We start from the raw sequence: 18,230 nt of genomic DNA on the forward strand, positions 1-18,230 counted from the left end.
TGAGGGATGCAGGTTTTAGACTGATTCATATTAATCAGATAGCGCTGGAAACAGTGATGCCCTATTTATTGAATACTTAATAGCTTTTTAATTATCCTCCCTTCTCTAATACCTCAGTACAGTGTTTTTCAACCAGTGTTAATTTTTTTGTACATTTTTTTATTTTTAGTGTTAGTGTTTGATGTTTGCTGGTTCTCTCTTTTTGCTTTATTCCCTTATTTTGTATTTTAATGTTGAGGATAAATCCAATTTTTTGAAAAATAAATAAACCAAACATTAGATTAATTAGTCTTTTACCTCTTCTGAACAGCTATTTTATAGACTTGTGGGAAGGCAGTCTTATTACCAACCTTATTTATCTATCTATCTATCTATCTATCTATCTATCTATCTATCTATCTATCTATCTATCTATCTATTTATAAGATTTGTATGCTGCCCTTCTTTGAAAACTCGGGGCGGCTCACAGAATAAGTATAAAATGAGGCATATAGAAGAAATCTAATACTGTATATTAAAGAAAGTACGACTAAAAACCCTATATAATAGTCAATCAACCTTGTTGCCGGTGAAATAAAAGGAATATTTGCTATTATTTAGATACACCTTTTTTGAGAATAACTTTTCTGCTCTAAAACCCTTATTATAAGAAAGAAAAACAATCACACAACCTAACAGACCATACATAAAACCATAGTAGCTAGAGGTATATGGGGAAGCCAGATTCGCTTAACGACTACATGGTTGACTTAACAATTGCAAAGATTCACTTAACAACAGTGGCAACAAAGGTTGTAAAATAATAATAATAATAATAATAATAATAATAATAATAATAATAATATATTAGATTTGTATGCCGCCCCTCTCAGGGCAGCTCACAACAACAGTAAACAACATATGTCAAATCCAACAATTAAAACTGTGACTAAAAACCCTAATCATTAAAAACAACCGTACGACCCAATCATAACCATACATTAAATCTTATTAGCTAGGGGATACATCAGTTACCCCATGCCTGGCGACATAGATGGGTTTTCAAAGGCTTGCAGAAGGCGAGGAGGGTGGGGGCAATTCTAATCTCTAGGGGGAGTTGATTCCAGAGGGTCGAGGCTGCCACAGAGAAGGCTCTTCCCCTGGGTCCCGCCAAATGACCTTGTTTAGTTGACGGGACCCGGAGAAGGCCGACTCTGTGGGACCTTATTGGCCGCTGGGATTCGTGCGGCAGAAGACGGTCCCGTAAGTATTCTGGTCCAATGCCAAATGTTCACTTAACATTTGCTTAGCGGTGGAGATTTTGAGCTCAATTGTGGTTGTAAGTCAAGGGCTACCTACATAATGACTTCTTTTTGTTTAAATCAGCAATGGAACGGCCTCTTCTGATAAACTCATATTTTAAAATGTATGTATATATTTTCTGTGCGGTTGTCTGTGGTTGGAGCTATTTTGTTGTCTTCCCCAAATGACCTGCAAGTCAATATTCCCCTTTTGTGTTTAATGTATGGTGGTTTATCTATTTAAAGCCCGGCTCATCCCACATGAATATTGTTTTGCCAGACAGATAATGACTGTCTGTCATAGTTATTTAGACTGCACACTTCTTTTGATCCTACTGAGTCCCAAAAAAGGTAACTTTATAAAATAACCTGTCCCCTTCTTTCTACCAGCTCAGCTTTTCCTGCTTAACGGTTGAGTTCAAGTTCTATTCCCAACAGAGTTCTACTCACAACAGAATACCTTATTCCGCCAGACTTGAAATTTTGGGCTTAGATATTGTATAAGACACACCTGAGTATAAGACACACCTTAGTTTGGGAGAGGAAAATAGGGAAAAGAATCCGCTTATCAGGTATTCACCTGGCTAGCGGCCTTAGTCTGGTCAGCTTCAGCACATTATTTTATCCCCTGGTTAGGGCTTTAAAAAAAACCTTATTCTAAGAGAGTAACAATGAAAGAGCTTGCAAGCCACTAAGAGCTGGGAACATCATTAGCACCTGGAAAGAAACATTTGGAGCAAGTAGAGCAATAGGGAAAAAACCCTGGAAAGACTTAGGGCTTGGAAAACGTTATTCGCAGAGAGTAACAATGAAAGAGCTTGCAAGCCAATAGGAGCTAGGAACATTGTTAGCATCTGGTTAGGGCTGGGGGGTGGGGGAGCTACATTCAGCCTCTTTTAGGGTGGAAAAAGGTGTATCTTATACTCTGAAAAATACGGTAGCTTAGAGCTACACTGTCTTCAATCTGACCTACCTGTAGTTCATAAAATCACCTGCCACAATATCCTACTTGTCATTGAATACTTCAGCTTCTACCGCAACGATACACAAGCACACAATAGATTCAAACTCAATGTCAACCGCTCAAAACTCCACTGCGAAAAATACAACTTCAGCAACAGAGTGATCGATACACTACCCGACTGAGGTTTCTTCCCCAAAGCCCAAAAGGTTTAACCTTAGACCAGAGGTCTCCAAACTTGTGGACTTCAACTCCCAGAATTCACCAGCCAGCAAGATTGATAATAATAATAATAATAATAATAATAATAATAATAATAATAACAATACAGTAATAATAATAATTTATTAGATTTGTATGCCGCCCCTCTCCGAAGACTCGGGGCGGCTCACAACATAACATCAATACAATATAAATACAAATCTAATGTTAAAGAATTAAAAAACTAATTTAAAACACATTATTATAAAAAACCTATGTACTACACAATCATACACACTGATGTGTTGTGTTTGTCCCACACCAAAGAAATGCATGACACCCTAATTGCATATCGTGACCAGCAGGGGGCTCCTCATCTTTGGTGCTACTGGTGCACCCTCTGAGGCTGTTGCGGGTGCATTTGCGTGCATCGGGCATGCATGCATGTGCCAATCAGTGCACGCGGGCCCATCAGTGCAAGATTTGGCATCTGCGCATGTGCAGCAAGCAAAGTCTTGTGGGAGGACGCGCATTGGAGTGAGATTTTGGCAATTCTCGCCAATATTTTTGCTTCCGCACATTGCTTAAATACTTCAATGCTCTTTTCCCGTTGAAGCATTGCCCAATAATCTTAAGCCATGAGCCCTGAAATATAACCCTGACCTGGCTCTCTGCATCACTAAGTCTGCTAGTTACTGAAATACAGATTCTATTAGATGAAACTGCCAGTAAAAATAGTTAAAGAACAGAATCATCATTCATTGGATGCAGTCCAGCACAGCGTGAACTATTATCTACTGGGAATGGTTTAACAAATTCCTGTTCTTAGCAAGGTGTTAAACGGGATAACCTAAAGGGTTTCTTCCAGCTGTACGATTTTATAAATCTAATACCAAGGGCATTAGGGATAAAGGTTTCCCCTATACAGTGGTGGCTGTAGGGACAGTGCAAATCTCCCCAACGTCCCCATTTCTTAGTTGAAGGAGTCAGTATTGTCTGAAGATACTTCTGTGGTCATGCAGCAGAGGGTGTAAATAATTTTTATCAATTCTGCACATGTGCAATGCTTCTGTGCATGTTCAGAAGCTGCAGCGCATGTGCAGAAGTGTCCCAGTTTTAAGTTAGGCTCTTCTCCAGCAAATCCTTCCTTCTCATTAGTGGCCAAAGTATTTGAGTTTCATTTATTTATTTATTGATTGATTGATTTTGTCCAATGTACAATGAGGGTTTTAGTGGGTGTACATACACGTAGTAAAATATAAAATGAAGGTTACAGAGGATATACTCATAGTAAAATATATCTAAGAAAGAATAGAAGAGAAGATATAGGAATAAAATGTATCAATGAAAGAATAGAAGAAATATAGGAAAAGAAGAATGGTATAGGAGGTATAGGAAAGCAATAGGACAGGGGACGGAAGGCACTGTAGTGCATTTATACTACTTGGTTTTATGATTTCTAGCTTGTTTGCAGACACTGGACCATAATCTTACATCTGCCTATCAAGTAAGGTTCATTTCTATGGCAGTTTGTCATTTGTTCAATAGGAAAATCACATCTGACATATTCTAAACATAGGGATTTTTTTTTTTACATTAACCCAGGACATTTGGATGACTTTTTTTGTATGAATACAGAAAGGAACTTCCTATTGTTCTTGGGTGTATCATTCCGATATGTAGTCTTGATATATTTTTCTGTCAAGTGGTCTGGCCTGGCTAATTTATTATTTATTTATTATTGATTGATCGATTTTGTCCAATACACAATGAAGGTTTTAGTGGGTATAAACATAGTAAAATACATAATGAAGGTTATACAGGATATACTCTTAGTAAAATATATCTAAGACAGAATAGAAGAGAAGATATAGGAATAAAACATATAAATGAAAGAATCGAAGAAGAGATATAGGAATGGAAGAAAGGTATAGAAGATATAGGAGAGCAATAGGACAGGGGACGGAAGGCACTCTAGTGCACTTGTACTCGCCCCTTACTGACCTCTTAGGAATCTGGAGAGGTCAACCATGGATAGTCTAAGGGTAAAGTGTTGGGGGTTTGGGGATGACACTATGGAGTCCGGTAATGAGTTCCATGCTTCGACAACTCGGTTACTGAAGTCATATTTTTTACAGTCAAGTTTGGAGCAGTTAATATTAAGTTTAAATCTGTTCTGTGCTCTTGTGTTGTTGTGGTTGAAGCTGAAGTAGTCTTGTCCAGCACCATAGTTCAAAGGCCTCAATTCTTTGTCGCTCAGCCTTTCTTATGGTCCAACTTTCACAGCCATAAATTTCAATTGGGAAAACCATAGCCTTGACTATACACATTTTTGTTTGCAGGGTGATATCTCTGGTTTTTAGTGTGCTGTCTAGATTTGTCATAGTGTTCTTCCCCAGTAGCAAGAGACTTTTAATTTTTGGCTGCAGTCCCCATCTGCGGAGATCTTGGAGCCCATGAAAATAAAATCTCTTACTACCTCCATTTCTTCCCATCTATTTGCCCGGAATTGAGAGGGCCAGATGCCATGATCTTAGTTTCCTTAGTGTTGCGTTTCAAGCCAACTTTTGCATGTAGCTTCTTCACCCACATTAAGAGGCACTTTTCTCCCAGCAATCTTAATTCAAACTTTTGATTCATCTAGCTCCAGTAGATTTATATATATTTATATATTTTAAAATATATACACTCACATTGCTGCAAACATTGAGGAATGTATGAGGAATGGTTAATGGATCTAGGGATGTTTAATCTGCAAAGAAGAAGACTGAGAGGAGACTTGACAGCTGCCTACAAATAGTATCTGAAGGGCTGTCACAGAGCAGAGGGATCAGCATTGTTCTCACTAGCACAGGGAAGGACTAGAAACAATAGAATGAAACTACAAGGGAGTAGATTTAGATGAGATATCAGAAAAAACTTTCTAACGGTAAGGGTGATGAACCAGTGGAACAGGAGGTGGTGGGCTCGCCTTCACTGGAGGTCTTCAAACAGAGACTGGACAGTCCTCTTTCTGGGATGGTTTGAATAATCCTGCATTGAACAGGGGTTGGACCCGATAACCCTGGAGGTCCCTTCCAGCTCTATGATTCTATGATTCTCCAGTTACCTTTCAGGGATGTCTGGTGAAATAGGAATAACTCTTGGACTAGATTTATCTAATTCTCCTAAATTAGAACATTTCAACTACAATCTTATTTGAGAGTCGGTCTTGCCGAACTAATTAGGACTTGGGACTTCACAGATATATATAGGATTCAATTCAACCTTGCAGAAGATTCTGTCTTCCCGCATTGATAGGTTTACTGGATAATCTATTAACTTCCCTTCACTCCCATGCTCGTATCTGTTTTGCATAAGGAGAGTACAAATGTGTTATGACACATCAATTGAGCAATTTTTATCATGCTGTTTGGTTAATTAATGCCTCAATAATTAAACAAGCCATAGGATACACCAAGGAAGCCTATTCCCTGGAGAAAGCTGATTATAAATCCGAATGACCACAATGGAGGGGGGGGAAATGTCTAGGTCACCGTGTCTAGCACAGCTCGTTACTGCAGCCAGCTGATTCTATGTATTTAAGAGAGCGTAAACTCATTTCATGTGAGCTTTTTAATTAAGTGGATAGAAAGCGGTCTAGTCACACTGGAACCGGGCTGATTTTGGGGGCTAGGAAGTCCTGTTAAGGAAGCGTGGGCAGTTAATATGTACTTCACCACCCAGTTGCATCGGACAGTGTCCCAAGAGCAATGATTGGTTAGGATCGTACCTAGGCAAGCATTTAAATTTCAGAAGGTTCAAAGGTGACAGGGAAACCTTCCATCAGACCTGTCGCAGCCATTTGAGATCTCAAAGATAGTGTCTTTCTTGGAAGTCAAGGTAAGTAAAAAGAGTTTGACCCTTGCCTATTTCCTAAGAGGTCAGTAAGGGGCGTGCATAAGTGCACTAGCGTGCCTCCCATCCCGTCCTATTCTCTCTCCTATATCTCCTATATCATATCTACTATTCTTCTATTCTAATCCTCTTATACTACTCTTATAATATCCTTCTATTCACTAATTGATATATTCTATTCCTAAATTTTCACTTCTATTCTTTCTCTAATATATTTTACTCGAGTATAACCTCTATAACCTTCATTGTGTATTGTTGTGCATTGGAGAAAATAAATAAATAAATAAAAATAAATATTTCCTTTCTGTTAGAACAACAGGAAGGACTCACAGTAGGGTAATAGATTTATTGGGACATTTATTATTTATTTATTTTATTATTTAGATTTGTATGCCGCCCCTCTCCGCAGACTTTTGCTTTCATGGACTAAAGTCCAGTTTGAAGCATAAGATGCAGCATAACTTAGAGAACTCGTTATGGGAGATGAGAAGGTGCATGTCAAAACGTTAAGGAGAAAATACTGAATAGTCATATTGAATAGGCAATGATGGTGTAGTTAAAAGATTTGAATGACTTTGAAAAAAAAAAAGCTCTTGTTTAAATTGTACAATGTGAAAACTGGTATCACAAGGCTTTGCAAATACAGTCATAACTCAGACCAGCCTTGTCTGGGGGAAAAAACCAGGAAAAGAAATAAAATAGCAAGAGATTCTCACTCTGTCTGACCTATTTTCATTATCTGCATATCCTGTGGCATCCAACTACTTCCAGTGAGGAGGTGAAATATCTATCGCAAGACTACACTGCTTCAAATTGAACTTGGAGAATATCGCCTCACACTTGACGGAAAGCAGGAGGCTTTATGAAACTTGTTAGTGTACTCTTGGGTAGGTTATTTTGTAGGTCAATGGGCTAATTTAGCATATTGGGAGAAGCAGACTATCTGATTAAGCCTCCACATACGTTATTTTGGAAGGGAGAAATTGTTAATATGCACATAGTAGTTGCGTCATATCCATGAAGCAATGTGTATCGTCAATTAAACGAGTCTCAAATGTTTTATTTTGGAATGCCTGAGAATGAGGTTCTTCCATATTTTAAATCAATCACATCCCAGGCAACATTATAGAGAATGGAATGACATCAAAAATGGCGGTGGGGTGTTGGTCCTTCGGGAATTTACAGGGCTTCATAATATCTCTATTAATATTCAAAGTCTTTTAGTGAAAAGTGTTAAGAAACAACAGCGGCAGCAACAACAACCAGAAAAGCAATCTGTACTCTATATCCAATATGTTTGTAAAGAAGGTAACGCATAAAATGCATCATATTGATATAATATGGTGTTTTAGTTACCGGTAATTAATTGTGATTCATGTTAAAGCTTTAGTTCAACTAGAGCAAGTATCCCCAAACTTGGCAACTTTAAGACTTGTGGACTTCAACTCCCATAATTCTGGGAGTTGAGGTCCACAAGTCTTAAAGTTGCCAAATTTGAAGACCTCTGAGCTAGAGTATAAGCAACAGCAAAGTGACTATTTCGATCAAACACACATTTATAAATTTAAAAAAAACCAGACAACTGTGTTTTCAGCAGCTGTTGACAGAAATTGAGGTTAACAGAACTAATTGAGAAGGGGTTGCTGGAGAAAAGGTTGCTGAGATTATGAAAAGGGAAATGATTAGATCCCAATAAAACTGAGAAATATCTGTTTTAAATGGGTACTGTTGAAGGGTTTACAGTGGGATCAACACTGGATTTGTAATTTAGTCTCTTATTTTTACCTTTAATAATCTTCACTACCATTTTTTAAATAAAAACCTGTTTTGTTAGCCTATAGAATAGAATAGAACAGAATAGAATTCTTCATTGGCCAAGTGTGATTGGACACACGAGGAATTTGTCTTGGGTGCATATGCTCTCAATGTACGGAAAACAAAATATACATTCGTTAAGAATCATTAGGTACAACACTTAATGATCGTCATGGGGAGAGATCAAGTCAAAGTTTGACTCAGTAAAAGTCAGTTCATTAAACCAGAATATTTTGAAATAAAGTGTATCAGAATAGAATAGAATAGAATAGAATAGAATTATTTATTGGCCAAGTGTGATTGGACACAAGGAATTTGTCTTGGGTGCATATGCTCTCAGTGTGCATAAAAGAAAAGATACATTTGTCAAGAATCATGAGGTACAGCACTTAATGATTGTCATAGGGATCAAATAAGCAATCAGGAAACTATTAATATAAATTGTAAGGAGACAGGCAACAAGTTAAAGAGTAGAGTAGAATAGAATTTCATTGGCCAGGTGTGATTGGACACACAAGGAATTTGTCTTGGTGCCTATGCTCTCAACATACATAAAAGAAAAAGATACATTTGCAAAGAATCATGTGGTACAACACTTAATGATTGTCATAGGGGTCAAATAAGCAATGAAGAAGCAATCAATATTAATAAAAATCTTAGGATACAAGCATTTTAAAATGGGAGGAGCGGGGGGGGGGAGAAAATGGAGGAAGCTAATCGCACATGGGTGAAGTGGCTACAACCAGTTTACATCATTAGACTCATATAGACTTAGTACCCCTCATTCACCAAATTGCTGGCCTGTGTAAACCTGTTTCCTATGTAGCCACAATCATACAAACCTCTTCCAGCACAGGTAGTTATCACCAAACCTACAGGCACCCCAACATTGCAAAGTATAAAATAGATTTGTTTTTTAAAAAAATTCTTTGAGTTAAAGTGGGTGAGGAGAGATCCAATAAAAGTCCCCGAGTCCAGAGCACGTTCTATGAACAAATACTGCTGGTCAGCTGTTGGGAAAGGGAAAGGATAGAGTGGATATTCTTTATTTATATTTTTATTTATTTCATTTCTATCCCGCCTTTATCCAGGGAAGAACTGCGGAGCATTCACGTCGTAACACGCGCATCCTATTTCTCTAACGTTCCATTTGCCTTTGTGTGTCCTGAATAATACGGCGCAGCACTTGTTGGAAAACCGGTCTATATGACTGTCTACCTTCTACAGTGTGTCTTGTTTTCTTATGTGCATCGAATTATCTCTTTATTTGCAGATTGTTCCCAAGGTCAGACTGTGCCTGTCGGTGAGCATGAAGGAAACAATTGTGTTTCTTTGTATTGTTGTAGCGGTTCGGGCACTCCCGGTAAGTCGTTTTTAAGGCTTCATGGAATTAATGCCAAATCTTTTCATTTTGAACTGCAAATTTGGGGTGGAAATAAATATTCTTCTACAGAAAAGCAAAGATTGTTAGAACAGAATAATAGATTTGGAAGAGTCTTTAGATTCTTCTAGTCCAACCCAATGATAGAGCAGGAAACTCTATACAAGTGATGGCGAACCTTTTTTCCCTCGGGTGCCGAAAGAGTGTGGGCATGCGCTATTGCACATGTGTGAGTGCCCACACCCATAATTCAATGCCCGGGGAGCGCGGAAACAGCTTCTCTCATCCCCCAGAAGCTCTCTGGAGGGTGGAAATGGCCTGTTTCCCAACTTCTAGTTGGCCCAGTACGCTCGTGTTTCACCCTTCCGAGGCTTCAAAGACTTTTCTGGAGCCGGGGAAGGGTAAAAACGCCCTTCCCCAGGAGGCTCTCTGAAAGCCAAAAACGTCCTCCCAGAGCCTCTGTGTGAGCTAAAAATTACCTGGCCGGCACACACACGCATATTGGAGCTGAGCTTAGGGCAACATCTCGTGTGCCCAGCAGATATGGCTCTGCATGCCACCTGTGGCACCTTCGCCATCACTGCCCTATACCGTTTCGGACAAATGGCTGTCCAGCCTCTTCTTAAAAACCTCCAACAATGAAGACAAGCCATTCCACTGATTACAGTGATACCTCGTCTTACGAACCCCTCGTCATACGAACTTTTCAAGATACGAACCCAGGGTTTAAGATTTTTTTGCCTCTTCTTCCAATCTATTTTCACCTTACGAACTCACTGCCGTTGCTGGGATGCCCCGCCTCTGGACTTCCATTGCCAGGTGAAGGCTCCCCTCATTGGGAAACCCAACCTCCAGACTTCTGTTGCCAGCGAAGTGCCCGTTTTTGTGCTGCTGGGATTCCCCCGAGGCTCCCTTCCATGGGAAACCCCACCTATGGACTTCTGTATTTTTGCGATGCTGCAGGGGAATCCCAGCATTGCAAAAACGGGTGCTTCACTAGCAACAGAAGTCTGGAGGTGGGGTTTTCCATGGAGGGGAGCCTCAGGGGAATCCCAGCAGCGTGAAAACGGGCGCTTCGGCTGGCAAAAGGGGTGAATTTTGGGCTTGCACACATTAATTGCTTTTCCATTGATTCCTATGGGAAACATTGTTTCATCTTACAAACTTTTCGCCTTACAAACCTCGTCCTGGAACCAATTAAGTTCGTAAAACAAGGTATCACTGTAATTGTTTTAACCATCTGGGAACTTTTCCTTAGTTCTAGGTTGATTATAACCTTCACTAGTTTCCATCCATTACTCCTTGTCCTGCCTTCAAGTGCTTTCAAGAATAGCTTGACCCCTCTTCCTTTTAGCAGGTATTTAGATATTGGAACCCTCCTATTATATCACCTCTAGTTTTTCTTTTCATTAAACTTGATATATCCAATTCATTCAACCGTTCTTACATAGAACTTAGGATGTAGGTATTCCCATTTTGGTTTAATTCTACATCACTCACAGAATTCAGGGGGGGAAAAAGAAGACCATAGGATGTTTGCATATTTTAATGCAATTCTCTGAAAAATCACTTTTTAAACTAGACTGCAAAAATAAAAAATAAAGGGAACGCTAAAAAAACACATCCTAGATCTGAATGAATGAAATATTTGCACAACTATTCCATTTGCACAGCAGCAAGTGAAGTTGACTGTTGATCAGTGTTACTTCCTAAGTGGATAGTTTGATTTCTCAGAAGTTTGCTTGAAGTTATATTCTGTTTTTTAAGTGTTCCCCTTATTTTGGGGGTAGGGGCAGTGTATTTTTCCTAGTATGCTCCCATTTTTCAAGTGACTTTTCTGTGGATATTTCACTTTTGTATGCATTTATTTAAGGGCCACAGTGAAATTCTGAAAATTGCAGATGTAAAACACCAGTTTGTTCATTTATTTATTTGCAATAAAATTTGACACCGCCCAGTCCAAAGAAATTGTGCTAGTTTGTATTTTGCTCAAGATGCAAATTGGATATTTTTATATAAAAGATGACAACCAGCCCAATGCACTGCTGTACCTAGGGTTACTTAGGTAGACATCCATCAGGAATATACTTAGGAGGTTCCAGGATGTTGTCTAATAATTAATTCAGTAACATCCAAAGTTACACATACACCACTCTGTTGGTGTAAACTACAATGTGGCCCAGGATTTTTACTATGCTCTTATGGATCACATCAATATCTGGATGAAAACATTCCATATTCAATTGTTAAGCAATGGTTTTATCATGCCACATCTGGTCAAAGAGAACATAACTCCTGCTCAGGAGCAATTAATTATCTGATAATTTATTATTCAGTAGTTTATGTTGGGTGAGTACTGTACTCCGTTTTGAAAGTGGGTACTCTGTTAATCATTATCGTATCAGAGAGAGGCAGAAATAAATATTCAAAGAACCGTTGACAAAGTACAAAAAGAATTCACTGAAATGACAAATCAAATAATAACAAATCAAACCATATCACATAAACTCCTGCAATACCATTTACAAATCAAGCAGAAATATTCTGGGTCTTCTAAACTGATTATTTCAAATAAAATTTAATTGTTGTTTCATTTTTTTCCTGATTTGCAAGCTCCTTCAACATGAACAAAGGAATATTATTAGCACTGGGGAAAATGAGGTGAGTAAAATTTCAGCACGTGTATGTAACCTAATTATACAATGATGATATCAGATTTCCTTTAAAATAGGTTTATGGTTAATTGGTTTAGGATATTATTTCTATACTGCTTTTCTCATTGCTAAGAACTACAATATATTTTAGAATCATTTGTTTTCATGCCTTTCTCGATACAATTTATCGAGGATTCAGCAGATTAAAAGAAATAGTTAGCCATGCCATTACACCGGAGATATGGTTAAGAGTAGGGGAGGAACAATTTAATAAATATAAGAGGTTTTGGGCTGCATTTATTAAAATGGGAGACAATCACTTTAATTTAACAGGGGGATAGAAAGGTGTTTTGAATTTTTTCAGTCTCCAGTATCATATAACTACTTCATCTTAAGAAAGAAACTATCTTTGTGCTATCCTGGATAGTTCATACAGTAATTCATTTGTATAATTCAACAAAAATGCAAGTTGTTCGTCCTCAGGTAACTGGCATAGGAATAGAAACAAATCCCAAAGAACTCTTGAAGGCAAAGTAGGAATTATTGTGATACATAAAATGGAAGAGAGATATTAATATGATATGTTAGTTGTTAGCCCTGGGGAGAGTGAAAACAGCCAAAAAGAAGGCCGGAAATCAGCTGGCCAATGCGCGCATTCTCACTGGAGCTGACATAGGGCAATGTCTCATGTGCCCTCAAATACGACTCCGTGTGCCACCTAGGCTCGCCATCACTGCACTATACCATAATGCTATTTTCTCCAGAAATGTATTATTGTGTCAGGCGTTTTCGGAATCCAAGGCTTCCTAGTTGGATTATATTTGTATTTGTATTTGTATTTATTAGATTTGTATGCTGCCCCTCTCCGAAGACTCGGGGCGGCTAACAACAGTATAAAAAGACAATGTAAACAAATCTAATATTAAAACAATCTAAAACCCCCCAATTTAAAGAACCACTCATACATACAAGCATACCATGTATAAATTCTATAGGCTTAGGGGGAAGGGAAATTTCAATTCCCCCGTGCCTGACGACAGAGGTGGGTTTTGAGGAGCTTACGAAAGGCGAGGAGGGTGGGGGCAACTCTGATATCTGGGGGAGCTGGTTCCAGATGGCCGGGGCCGCCACAGAGAAGGCTCTTCTCCTGGGTCCTGCCAAACGACATTGCTTAGTCATATCTCTAGTCTAAGAGAAGTGGATTGGGTGGGTGGGGAAAGGTCAACATAGAATGGAACGACTCTTCTGGCATTTTTCTGAGTGACAGAAATAGAAGGAACAGGTGATGCTATCTTTATATCGACTGTGTCCTTTTGATCTTGCATGCCTTTGAATTCTGACATTCTGTCCAGGTTTAACTTGGTACTTCCTGACAAACTAATATTTAAGGAACCGTGGTTTTCCTGTCTGTGCCAAATTAAGCTCCTGTTTTAGCGTCTAACCCAGGTACAAGTATTTGACTTAAACCTAACAACAGCACTCTGTCCATCTGTCATTGTCATCCTTCAGATCAGTTAGAAGATGGGAAATCCTGTCAACGGGGAATGAAATTACAAGTGTTTTAAGAAGTGTTAGAAAAGATATTATTAAAGAGGTTTTTCTTTAAAAGCAATGTAATAATTATATTGAAAAAGAAAGAACGTGGCAGAGAGAATCAGATGATTAATAAACTAGGCTGTTAATTACAATGGTTTGGATCTGTTGTTTAAAAAGGTAAATTGCTTATAATTGCCATTTCAGTCTTTGCTCCCCAATATTCTTTGCCTTAAACTTGTGTCCTCAAACCTGTGTAACAAAGATAAAGTTTATGACTTTTTCTTTGTTAGACAAAGGGAATAAAATCCAGACCAGGCTCCTTTTTATGACTTAAATGAACTTGTTCAACTGAGATGGGGGATTTTTTGCCACAAGTTTCAATTACAGAATCTTTCCATGGGAACTCATGATCTTCGTTCCTTGCTGATATTTTTATTTATTTAATTATTTATTCATTTGTCCAATACACAAATACATAGGAAGAAAAATAGACATGTGATAATATAAAAGAGAGTGAAAGTGAACTTAGAGGAGAGGATATACGAAAGGAAGAGAATATATAAGATAGGTGAGAGAAAGGAAAGACAATTGGACAGGGGATGAAAGGCACACCAGTGCACTTATGTACGCCCCTTACTGGCCTCTTAGGAACCTGGAGAGGTCAATCGTGGAGAGTCTAAGGGAGAAATGCTGGGGGTTAGGGGTTGACACAATTGAATGCGGTAATGAGTTCCATGCTTCGATAACTTGATTGTTGAAATCATATTTTTTACAGTCAAGTTTGGAGCGCTTAATATTAAGTTTAAATCTGTTGTGTGCTCTTGTGTTATTGCGGTTGAAGCTGAAGTAGTCATTGACTGGTAAGACATTGCAGCATATGATCTTGTGGGCAATACTCAGATCGTGTTTTAGGCGTCGTAGTTCTAGGCTTTCTAGGCCTAGGATTGTTAGTCTATTTTCGTAGGATAATTTTCATTTAGGAAGCTGTCCTTTAAAAAAAAAAATCTTCTTTTAAAAAAATCTTCTCAATTGAAATTTGTGGCAAAAAGTCAAAACTGTAGTGCTCTTTTGTGTTTGAGTTATTATTGATGTTGGCATACAGGTGTATGTCTCCTCTTGTGAGCAGATTTTATTAAAAAGCGAGGTACTAATTTATAAAAAGTGAGCAAAACAACTTTTCTTTCATACGACACTGCTGGTAATACGAAGCCCTGGAAAACTTCTCACTGGAAAACTAAATCGCAGCTCTTGATGCCAACACATACGGGGGGAATTGTCCATGTCCAATTTAATAGTGCTAGAGTTTTGCTCAATCTGACAAAAACAAAGAGAGGCAAAAGACAATTAATTGTTCAGGTCAGTAAGTAGATACGATCTAATTACCTTGGTGACATCACATAGGGTTCTGGATTTTTTGATAGTGTGGTTAATCTTCTACTTACCTCTTTGTGCCAGAATTGAGGCATAATTTGCAGATGAGAAACCTGATAACAACCAAATGTAAGACAGACTATAAGAAAATGTTTTGAGTCACAGGTTAAAAAAAAACAGGCAGAGCCTCAACCATCAACTTGCTTTGAGGCTCATGTTTAATTTTTCAATCTTCCTTGCATTCTCTTAAGATTTAATTGGATTTGTATGCCACCCCTCTTCGAGGACTCAGGGTGACTCGGGGCCCCCACAGAGAAGGCTCTTCCCCTAGGTCCCGCCAGCCAACATTGTTTGGTCAACGGGACCCTAAGGAGACCAACTCTGTGGGACCTCATCGGTCACTGGGATTCGTGCGGCAGAAGGCGGTCTCAGTGATAGTCTGGTCCTATGCCATGTAGGGCTTTATAGGTCATAACCAACACTTTGAATTGTGTCCGGAAACAGATCAGTAGCCAATGCAGTCCGCGGAGTGATGGTGAGAAGTGGGCATTTCTTGGAAGGCCCAAGACTGCTTCCGCGGCTGCATTTTGGATGAGCTGAAGTTTCTGAACACTCTTCAAAGGTAGCCCCATGTAGAGAGCGTTGCAGTAGTCGAATCTCGAGGTGATGAGGGCATGAGTGACTGTGACCAAAGACTCCCTGTCCAGACAGGGCCGCAACTGGTGCACCAAGCGGACCCAGGCAAATGCCCCCCTCGCCACATGAATATTTCATCTCATAGGCCAGTGGTTCTCAACCCGGGGACCGGGACCCCTTTGGGGGATCGAATGACCCTTTCATAGGGGTCGCCTAAAACCAGGGGAAAACACAAATTTCCCAAGGTGCTAGGAACTAAAGCTTTTATTCTGGCGCATTGGAACAATCTCACCAATCAGGCGTTCACAGTGGGGATGTCCCTCTGACCTTCCTGCCAATCAGCTTAAAGCTCTGTTGGGAGAATTGGCGCTAGACTTATGGTTGGGGTCACCACAACCTGAGGAACTGTATCAAGGGATTGCGGCATTAGAAAGGTTGAGAGGTTGAGAACCACTGCTAGGCCCTCTATCCAGTTTTCTGTCTTTTCTTCCTATAGTTAATATAATAAGCATAATAAATTATGTTCATTTCTCATTTCATTGTTTTGACTTCTCTCCCCATTTTCCTTCCTTTCTGAAAATATTTCAAATGTTTGCAAATCTTAGGGTCCTCCCAAGCTTCATAATATCTCTTTCCTAAACATGGATAATACTGATTTGGCTACATAATAATAGATGCTGGTAGGGGAATGATTTTTTTTCTTAGTATTTTATTATTTTTATTAGTCTTTTATTCAAATTAATCAGATAGTTATTATCGAGGAACAGATTTGAGGTTGTTTGAGATTTCTCAGCCTCTTAGTTTATAGTCTACTTTTGAATTTTTTTTTTACATCCACTACAAATTGTGCAATGCTGTTAGCAGAAAGCTGATTGGCTCAGATTTGAGTTGATTCTTCGAGATTCTTCTTTATGCTATCACCACTGATAGCAACGGGACACAAATTCAACCTTTAAGTTCACCTTTAAAATGTCACGCTTTTCATTTCTCTTTCTTTACTCCTGTTTGTCATATTGCTCTCCTTTATAGGATACATCAAATGCCATTCATCATTACAACGGTGGAGAAGACCTCGGAGTTTTACTCAACAACCAAAGATATACTAGTGGAAATATCAATTGTGTAAATGGAAGGAATATCGGCCCTGGCCAAGAAGACTGCAAAACAGAAGAATCGACTACAAATGCAGATAGAGTTAATGGAGCTATTGATTTTGTTAATGTCAATGAAAATGAAGGTGGACGACCTGAAGATCCACTGAGAATAAATGAAAACGGAGAACATCTTCCCGCAGAAGAAAATGCTAGTGAAAGACAAGAGGTTATTCTAGAAGGTGAATATTTCGGCTATTCCAGATATGGAATTGGGGAAGAGAACATTAACAACAGAACACCAGGAGAACTTTTTGAGAGCGGTCCAAATGATAAGCAGCTTGGTGCTGAAGATCAAATTAATGATCAAACTGGAGACAGTAGAGGACTCCAGGGCAGTCCCATCCAAAGCTTTATTGACGTGGGTGAACTTAGAAATGCAATTTCTGGGCCCGGAGATAACAGAGCAAATATACTGATGGGAAGTGAGGTCCATGGGGAAAGTACACCTTGGGCATACGTTGATGAAGGTGGAAGTGGCAATGGTGGCGATCCCAAAGAAGAAGGTTCTAGTGATGGTTGGGGAGAGGGAACCTCAGAACGTACAAGCATCCTTGGAGAAACTGAGACAGAAGCCCATAGTGAGAGGAACAACCCCCAGGCTTGTGACACAGAAAGAACCAACCCAAGCAAGGAAGGAGAGGGTGATACTGTGGATGGTTCCCTCAATGCTGGTAATGAAGAAGGTTTCCAAGGCCGCGGTGATGTCAGCCCTGAAACCAAGCATGTGACATGCCTTGGGGAAAAAAGGAGTGATGGGCTGGACTCAAATGGCAATACCAAGGTGAGCTGTTTGTTTGTTTGTTCATTCATTCATTCATTCATTCATTCATTCATTCATTTATTTATTGGATTTGTATGCTGCCCTTCTCCGCAGACTCCAAGATCCCAAAGATGTACCTACTACCCTGTTTTCCCCAAAATAAGACATCCCCTGATAATAAGCCCAATCAAGCTTTTGAGTGCATGGCAATAAGGCCAAGGGCTTATTTCACGGTTCAAAAAAATATAAGACAGGGTCTTATTTGTGGGCAAACACAGTATTTATGCCTAGAAAAGATCAAGACACCATCGTTTTACAGGTGATAGTGGTGTTAGTATCATGGTCAGTGATGAACTGCTACCCCCACAGAGGGGGGGGACGATGACAGTGGGATAGTAAGTTTATGCACTGTTTATTGAATACTTAATAGGTTTTTTTTATTGTCCTTCCTTCTTTAGTACCTTAGTATGATCCTTAGTTTCTTTTAAAATAGGCAAGCATTGACTCATGCAATTGTCTTGGTCTCTTCAGCCTTGAAAGACGGCGTTTAAGGGGAGACTTGATCAAAGTGTATAAAATCATGC

At 39.2% G+C, this 18,230-nt stretch overlaps 1 protein-coding gene across 1 annotated transcript in view; it reads left to right on the forward strand.

Annotated features, from left to right (window-relative positions):
* Positions 1–6,248: 6,248 nt before the first annotated feature.
* LOC139155725 (dentin sialophosphoprotein-like) overlaps positions 6,249–18,230 on the forward strand; it is a 57,068-nt gene continuing 45,086 nt past the window's right edge. The window contains exons 1-4 of the mRNA XM_070730992.1: positions 6,249–6,324; positions 9,428–9,517; positions 12,149–12,196; positions 16,762–17,667. Of these exons, the coding sequence (XP_070587093.1) occupies positions 9,464–9,517; positions 12,149–12,196; positions 16,762–17,667 (1,008 nt within the window). The 5' untranslated portion in view covers positions 6,249–6,324; positions 9,428–9,463. The remainder of the gene's footprint in view (positions 6,325–9,427; positions 9,518–12,148; positions 12,197–16,761; positions 17,668–18,230) is intronic.

This window comes from Erythrolamprus reginae, unplaced genomic scaffold (genome assembly GCF_031021105.1).
Source record: "Erythrolamprus reginae isolate rEryReg1 unplaced genomic scaffold, rEryReg1.hap1 H_5, whole genome shotgun sequence".
Taxonomy (NCBI): Eukaryota; Metazoa; Chordata; class Lepidosauria; order Squamata; family Dipsadidae; genus Erythrolamprus; species Erythrolamprus reginae.